Source organism: Parasteatoda tepidariorum, chromosome 1 (genome assembly GCF_043381705.1).
Source record: "Parasteatoda tepidariorum isolate YZ-2023 chromosome 1, CAS_Ptep_4.0, whole genome shotgun sequence".
Taxonomy (NCBI): Eukaryota; Metazoa; Arthropoda; class Arachnida; order Araneae; family Theridiidae; genus Parasteatoda; species Parasteatoda tepidariorum.
The window spans coordinates 33,176,673-33,185,673 of record NC_092204.1 but is presented as its reverse complement, the minus strand read 5'-3'; the positions used below and the strand labels follow the sequence as shown (position 1 = coordinate 33,185,673).

General features: G+C 30.7%; 1 protein-coding gene across 3 annotated transcripts in view; it reads left to right on the top strand.

The window, feature by feature from the left end:
* Positions 1–7,425, top strand: part of LOC107453070 (uncharacterized) — a 30,213-nt gene extending 22,788 nt beyond the window's left edge. For 2 of the 3 annotated variants that reach the window (XM_071178456.1, XM_071178462.1), the window contains exons 5-7: positions 1,962–2,092; positions 4,324–4,492; positions 6,976–7,425. In XM_071178456.1, the coding sequence (XP_071034557.1) occupies positions 1,962–2,092; positions 4,324–4,425 (233 nt within the window). In that variant the 3' untranslated portion in view covers positions 4,426–4,492; positions 6,976–7,425. The remainder of the gene's footprint in view (positions 1–1,961; positions 2,093–4,323; positions 4,493–6,975) is intronic. The other variant, XM_071178468.1, reaches the window with a different exon arrangement.
* Positions 7,426–9,001: the final 1,576 nt, after the last annotated feature.

Below are 9,001 nucleotides of genomic sequence, written 5' to 3'. Positions count from 1 at the left end.
AGGACAATGTAACGGTCATCTCTTGGTGTTGTTTTCCTTGGACGGCCACCACCAACCTTCCGAACAGCTGTACCAGTAGTTTTAAAGGCATTCCAAGCACGTGAAACAACACTTTTGTTGATCCCGAACTCTTCGGTGACACTGGTCACACTACGCCCCTCCTCAAGCTTCCCAATCATTCTTCCTCGAGTACAGTCGTCTAAATGATTTCTTGAAGACATGTTTCACAAAACAAATCACTTGCACTTGCAGCGAATGTCTTTAACTACGGTGCTCTTCATCCTTTTATCACAGCTTTGACCTGCGCGCGCCGACCCACAAGGTTTACGTACTCTTACATCTCCTACGACGTTTTATTTCTAAAATATGCATACAAATAATCTTTCTACTGAATTACGTGCATATTATACTGCAATTTCATGGCTATCTTATACTTTGTTGGGGAGCTGTGGCCTAAAAACCACTTGTTGCTTAAGTTTTGCACACCAGTGTAATAATAAATGCAGTAAGAAGAGATAGAACACTTTTCGTAAAGACAGAGTTACAGAAAAAGGCTTCTGGCTAATTTTGGTTTATGTTGTGGCATGAGTAACATTCCATTTTAATTTTGTGTAATTTTTTGAATAAAATTAGCAATCGGTTTTATCTTGACTAATCGCCTGACATTAAATTTTGTTCATTGCGTTATTTTAAATTATTTTACGTGTGCATATTTTGTTAATAAATATGTAGTAATATATTAATAAATAACGCATCAAATAATGCATCTAACAAAAACTTGCTTCATATTGGATTCAAAATTTGCTTTTGAGTTTCCTTTATTTATGTATTCTTCTTTTTGTGTTGAAAAAAATTGATTTTGAAAATTTGATGAAAGTGTGCCGATGTGTGAAATCATTTGCTGAAATATTTGTAGCATTTTCTTCACCTTATATATGTGAAATTTTTTGCGTTTCTTAAATGAAAGTTGAAACAGAGCATCTAAGCTCACTGTTTTGATAGAAACTATTTTACCACAACAGTCTGTAAGTTGGAGTCTAAGCCATGAAGTATCATTTCTTAAACAGATAACTATTTACTTTATATGCCAATAAATAGAAATTGGTGCCATATTCGAGATAAAAATTGCATTTTAAAACAATTTTTAATTTTATAGAAAAAATAGATTTTTTTTTACATACGATAATTTATTTTTGAAATCTATTTAAATACAAAATTTATAGTTCCACCAGTAACTAACTTTCGTGCTCCTAACATGCCAGGAATATTTCAAAATGCCTACTTTTCTCTTTGCTGTTTATATTCAGTTTTTTTCTCAAGCATTTTTAAAATGTTTTCATCAAAATATTTTTGTGACGTTTATAGATGCTTTAAGACTATAATAAATACGTCTAAGGTAGCTTTCTTAAAATACAGTTTCGAAGTTTCCTGTGTGGTTATACCTGTGAGAACGAGGAATAGCGTTCCTACATTTTTACGGAACCAAAGATAACATCAAAACAATCAGAAGATAAAAATAAACATTTTTATTTTCCGGAAGAATAATAGAGTCACAAAAGCTGCGTGACTAACTTAAAAATAAATTAAAATTCAAAATAGAGTATAACAGAGTAGTAGTAGTTTTGTGGTTTTGCAGATACATATATATACTGGAGAAAATGTACGATGAATAATTACGACATCAGTATCCTGCAGTCAGTCGCAGTTAATTTCTGACAGCAGAAAGAATATCAGGATGAGAGGTCGCAGGTTCGGTATTCCGATCCGTCGGTCTGATCTAGCGAACTCTACATACCTAAATGCACTTTGTTCAGCAAGAAAATAATTGCAAGTAATTTGAATTTCTGTTGATGTCTGATTGTTCATAGTAAAATTTCGAATACTATTTATTTGTGTATTAAAATGGGAATGTTGCTTCGACTATCATTGCAGAATATTTTCAAAATTGATTTTTTTTCCAGCGGCATCTATTGCTTCTAAGAAAAGCCATCCCATTCAAAGGAAAGAAAGCAAGATATTTAGACGAATAACAAACGCTGGGTTCGAAAAAAGAGAATCTAAAAGTGAAGATGAAGAAAATGTCTTAGAAGTAGTAAGTGTAGAAAGAAACTCTTATTCTATATTAACTATTCAACGAAAAAATAAAAAAACTGAAGCGGAAAATATACTTAAAATTTTTTTTATAATTCATGAGTCATATAGTAAAAAGTCGCCACGTTTCGAAAGCTCGAATAGGGCGTTATTTTTAATGACAACACAACTTAGAAATAAGAAAAGGAACTGGAAAAACTGGAAAGATGATTAATGGGAGAGTAAGAAGTGAAACTGTAGTAAGCAGCTGAGAAAATGAAGAAGGCTGAAAGTGGGAAATCGTGGCAAAATAAATTTCATACGGAATGCTTGGATGGTGCGGAAATGAAGTTATTTACTAGAAAGTAAGGCATTCATATGATTAAAACAAGACTCAAGAATATAAAGATGAGCTGAAGTGCTGGAGTAGGAAAAAATCTTACTGTCATGGAAAAAAAAATATGCTTTATTGAAATTCAAAGATAAATTCTTTCCACTCCTGACACGTCAATACATCTTCATGCTATTGGGTTCTGTCTCATTTATATGAATGCTAATGCTTTAGTGAAGCATTCCCAAGTCATTCAGCTTTATCCATGCATCTTGTTAAGTATTTTTTCTCCAATGTGCCTCCTTTAGCTACAACACCTCTCAGATAGCACGATACTTCTTGTTTGAAAGCGTGTCGATTTTCCTCAATAACTTTCTTTTGATTACTTGATTTGCAACTATACTTTTTCTTAGTCCTTAGCTGTTCTGTTTTAATCTTTCAGCGTAGTCACTTTGAGAAAGAGTTCCCGTTTGACTTTTTAAGGTTTCAAACGCCTTCTTTTTTAAATAAAACTTTAATTTTTCTTTTGTTATCAATACTTTTTCAATAATCTTCAAAATTTCCCCAAGCAAAAAGAGTTCTTAATATATCAACGTCATATTGCATAAAATAATGCTTTAATTTCTTGACAGCTAGAAACTTTTGCTACGATTGTTCCAAACTCAAAGTAAATACTCCAATAATTTGAAAAAATATCAATGTTTATATTCATAGAGACATCATCCCCTAACTGCTTTATTTAACTATTTGTTGTTCATACGGTTTTAATAATTGTTAAAATTATCCCAAACATAAAAAAGTTCTAAACATATCCGACATCATATTGCATAAAATAATACTTTAATTTCTAGACAGCTGCCAACTTTTGTTACGGCTATTTCTAACTCAAAGTTAAGTATGCAACAAAGGAAGGGGTAATACTATGTGCTATATAGACTAATACCAGGAAACAGCGGGATAAAAGCACAACTGAAAGTACATTAATTGTCATATCATAGTTTCAGTTCTGTAAACACGAGCCTTCCACAGTGATGTCTAAACGTCAAATGAAGGTAGAGAAGTAAAGAGACAAACACGCGTTAAGTGGTTTAATCAATAAAGAAAAAGAAATAAATTTGAATAAGGAAATAATAATAGAGAGATAAGAAACAGGTGTGAGGCGATTTGGAGGGAACCTCAGGGGGGTTCAGCAGATTAAATTAAAATAAACTTGAGCAAATATTGGGTAACAGTGAACTCGAAAGACCATCAACTAAATTATTAGATTGTTGTTGTTGTAGTTCATTTACGTCGCATTAGAGCTGCACAATGGGCTATTGGTGACAGTCTGGGAAACATCCCTGAGGATGATCCGAAGACATGACATCGCAATTTTCATCCTCTGCAGAAGGGATTAAAATTATTAGAATGTTTCGAAGCATATAATGACTCTCGTATGAAATATATAGTAACTCCCACTCCTTCTCCAATAATTTGAAAAAAGTTCAATGTTTATATTCTTGGTGTTTATGTTATGTATATATTCATCATTCCTCAATGTTTATATTATGTTTATATTCATCATTCCTCAACTGCTTTATTTAACTATTCGTTGTCAATACGGTTTCAATAATCTTTAAAATTACCCTAAACAAAAGGAGTCTTTAATATATTCGACATCATATTGCATAAAATAATGCTTTAATTTCTTGACAGCTACCAACTTTTGCAACGGCTGTTCTAAACTCAAAGTAAATACTCAATTAATTTGAAAAAAAATATCAATGTTTATATTTGTGGGAACATCATTGTCTAACTGCGTTACTTCGGAAAATCTGTCTGAAAGTTTTATTTCAGTTCTTCTGTGTTTTGTCAGTGTTGCATTAAATATTTGACAACTACTAACATCTTAATTCTTATTACGTAATTCTTATGTTTTACAGCTTCGCCAAATAGTAAGGAAATGCACGACAGTGGATCCTTTTAAGAGACCTTCTTCGAAAGATGTTCTAGATTTGGTGGCTAACATGAATGATAAGTCTTGACAAAAATATGAAGGGAAAAAATGTGCCAATTGTCTTATATTTTCTGCAAGACCGTGTCAAGTTACATGTAAGAAAAATAACCTTTTCTCTGAATTATAATATGTATGCCATAACGTTTTAGTAAAACTTCAACGTTAATTAGCAAGGTTAAATTTTACTATCCCATCATCATTAAACTTTTGAAAGCAAATAGAATATGCAGGACAAAAAGAAGCCTCATATAAATTAAAACAAGTGTTAGTTTCGATTCTTGTCTTTCCTTGCTCTCAAGAGAACATCAAAATAAACTGTTTTTATGTATGAGTATTAATATTATTGTTTTTGTCAATTTTACGTTGAAATTATCAATCACCATTTTAGCATAGATATAAACCTTTAAAATTGAATAAACCAGCAAGGACAATAAAAGCCGGATACTTATCAAAAGTCTATCGATTCAGGATTTTTAGCCCAGGGCTGATATTTTAATTCATAGTTTACGTCTTGATCAATAACTTACGGCTCACGTCTAAGATGTAGCTAATAATAAAAACGATTCTTGCACTATGGGGAACAGATACGTTTTGTATTTTGAGACAAAGCAATTTTCTTGGTAGATATTGTTCCACTAAGTGGTTTATGCTTAATATCGCTGAAACCTGAAGATGAAACTAAGTGCTTTTCTTCATTTACGTCGCACTAGAGATGCACAATGGCTATTGGCGACTGTCAGGGAAATATCACAGAGGATGATCCGAAGACATGCCATCGCAATTTTGATCCTCTGCAGAAGGGATATAGCACCCCCGCTTCGGTAGCCCGACGACCTGCACGCGAAGTCGAGCACTTTACGATAGAACAGTTTAACGAGGGCCAATACCGCACATCCTCGGTCCCTACACAGACTGATCCAAATGGTCACCCACCCGCACACTGACCGCAGCCAGTGATGATTGACTTCGGTGATCTGATGGGAACCGTGTCTTAACGATCAGTCCACTGCGGGACTGAAACTAAATGATTTTGACCGGTAACCGAATCTAAATATATTCCCGATACCGTACCTGATTCATACCAAATCAAAATAAATTCGCAAACAGTTTTCGAAATTTATTTTCATGATTTTAGCATCGCGTACTTTTTAAGTAGTTTTTTTTACCACAATTTACAAGCCACAGTTAAAATGGAAAACACATGTCTGTAGTTTTAGTACAAAATTTGGTATTCTTAATGTGCCGTCTTGCTAGAGACGTGGTAAATTGAACTTTACATATTGTAATCAGACATTTTATACTCCCATCAGTCCATAAAAATTGTTCTCGCTTTCTCTGTAAAAAAAAATGGATACTCAGATATCACGAAATTTTCTTCATTTTCAACGAAACCATTTCCTAGTATGCGCTATGAGAGCAAAAATTTCTTCAAAGTGGCGAAATAATTATCATCTCATTCGAGAAAACAAATTTCGTTAAAATTAAAAAAAAATTCCGTCATTCCATTTTTAAAAAAAAATTAAAAAGAACATTTTAGTGCTTATTGTCAAAATTCAAATTTCAAAAAATCACTTAAACATGAGTTCCACATGATCACAACAGAAAAAAGACTGATAGAACAGATAAAAAAATTACACCCATGTCTGAAGCGGGATTCGAACCCCTAATCTTATACATCCGTGACCAACTCCTAAACCACCATACAGACAGTAGGATTTATTTTCGAGTGTCTAGTTTTTGTTCTAGCTTCGTCATTCTAGTTAACTATCTCTCAGAATGCACTACGACTGGGAAAACATTCGTGTCGTATATATGGGAGTTCGAGTTTCGTCACAAATCATGTGATTTCGTGATGAAATAATTCCCAAAATTAGCGAAATACTGCTAAAGGATTACTGAATCGCCAAAAGAGAAAGTTCACTTTCTGAGAGTACATAAAATGAGTATTAATACCAAATTAAAAATCAAATTAGTATAACAAAAAATTAAATTTCGTTAGTTAATCGTTACTTTTTTTTGCTTGTCTATGTGTATAGCTTGCTTCGAATGCGTCGTTACGTTTAATCTGACTGATAAATGAATTAGTTGAAGATTTAATGGCGCTGAGATGTCAAATTATTTATAAAAAAATAAAATGTCACAAATATACTTATAAAATCAAAGCACTTATCCTGAAAAATATCTTTTGTCAACCGAAAAATAACCAATTGAAATTTTTAAAAAAAGTAAAGACGCAAGTAGAAAATACTCTTGCTAATTCTAAAAAAATTACTAATTCATTTGATAATCATAATTTGGTCATTAAATTAAGATTTTTTTTAGATTTATTTTTTAAAAAAAAGTTTTACTGAGAATTGTGCAGGTTAAAAAGAAAATAAAAATAATAAAATATGTAAATTTAACAATCTCATATGGGAAAAGCGTTTACATTAAGGATAATAAAAATTTCCACGTCTCTTGATCCATAAAAAACTAGAAAAACAAAATTTTATTTTATGATGTTCAATATGTTTAAATATTTAAAAAAAATATTATTCTTTTACAGTATGATTAATAAAAACAACTTAATTTTTTGTAGAAGCATTTGATGAATAAAAGCATTTATCGAAGAGCAACGATGTGACATGCATGAACATAAACTAAAGAGCGAAAATGGAGAAGTGCCAACATTTTTTCTAAATGACAGTTTGGGAAAGTGTTTTCAAAGATGCTTTTCTGTAAAAGACACAAGCCTCCCCAGAAACTGTGAAAATGACTTTTAGTTGGTTTTACCAGCTTTATGTTCAACTCATTTACTCTCAGGGATTCATTTTGAACTTACAGAATATCCAGCTATTTTTTGCCTTCCATATTTCCCTCATCAGATCATCATTAACGGATGCAAATTTATACTGATTCAGTATTAATCACTCATACTTTAATTTATATATTTCTTAATGCAATGTAAAAAGTTCATTAGCCATGTTATCTATTGTATATGTTTAAAAACTGTATTTATGCTGCCAATAAAAAATTCAATTTTCCTATTTGTGATCTTGCTTATTTTCTTAATAAGAAAAATATGAATTTAAAATACGTTATAATAATGCACAAGAGTTCAAGCTACTCTATATGGGCAGATTTAAAATAAAAATGATAAACGTAATTTCTCGCAATTTTTACATGAGTAGTTGGGCATATTACTCAACAAAATACATTCTCGAATATATTTTTTGATTACATATTAACTCAGAAAATACCGTCTTTTAATGACGATTTCTGTTGTTGGCAAAAAACTTTAATTGCGTGTTGGTTTGGTTTAAACACAAATTTGTTAAACTTAGTTGATTTTTTTTCTAAAGTTAAAAATTTCAGAATTTAAATAAAATTCCCAATACATATTAGCCAAACTTAAATATTTTACATAAATCTTTTTAAAAAGTACTATTTTGGATATCTATTGCTATTAATTTTGTATAAATACTAAACAACTCTGAAATATATGAAAGGCTAGAATGTTTTCTTTCAAATTATAATTTCTGTTTTATAACACTTCAAGACACATTTTAAAAAGATTAGTTTGAATCAGTGAATATTATACGACTGATAAAAAAGCAAAAATGTACACTGCGAAGAAAAAGTTCAAAACTACTGGAATATGAAAACATTTACTGTGTTTGGCTGTATTTGTGTTTGTTTGTGTTGTTAGCGAAGCTCTTTAGGAAGGGTTTTGGGAAAATTAATACTAATAAAGTTTATGATAATAATGATTTGAGCGACAATTTTACTAAATGTGGGATAATATAAATTATTATTTTGAAAACCGGAATTTATGGTATATCGTTACCACATGAATGGAAAAAAATACAAAATAAATCGTTTAAATAAAGTATATTTTTGTTTTATTACAAAGAATTATGCTTTATTTTTTTGCTTGAAATGAAATTTACGCAGTGCGGTGAATTTACCAGATTCCTTTAGTACCAGTAATAATTAATACTTACTTTAATGACTCTAAAGGTACGTACTTGCCAATTATTGCCCTCAATACAACAATTATGATAAAATATTTTTCTGGCATATCGTAAAAAATATTTGTGTATCTAAATAACAAAAATGGCGACAACTACTGTACACAAAAATGGTGTTTCATCAAAATCTCTCCATTACACTAAAACCTGTCAAATTTTGTTTCTCACTTTTTGTAACAAATTTTATTTCTACCTAGAAGAGCATTGCATTTCATGTTCTGTACAATAATGCATTAAAAGAACTTAATTTTGCTTTTGCCTGATTCATAAAAATGATATATAATAAAATAATAAGATTTTATAACTAACTAATTTTGGAGTGTGTAGTAAAAAATGCTTAATTCTATTAAAAGACCCTTTTTTATATATCAGTGTCAAATTATAAACAACTGGTATTTAAAAAAAATTAATCATTTTCTCGAATTCAAGTACGTAGCCATATTTTTTCATATCTTCAGTAATGTTGATTATTTCTTGACTTAAAAAAGTACAGAATCATTAATATTTGTCACAAGAAACTATGACAAATATTAATGATTAAAGTTTTGAAATATTTATGGTTTTATTACATATTGAAATACTGAAACATTTAGG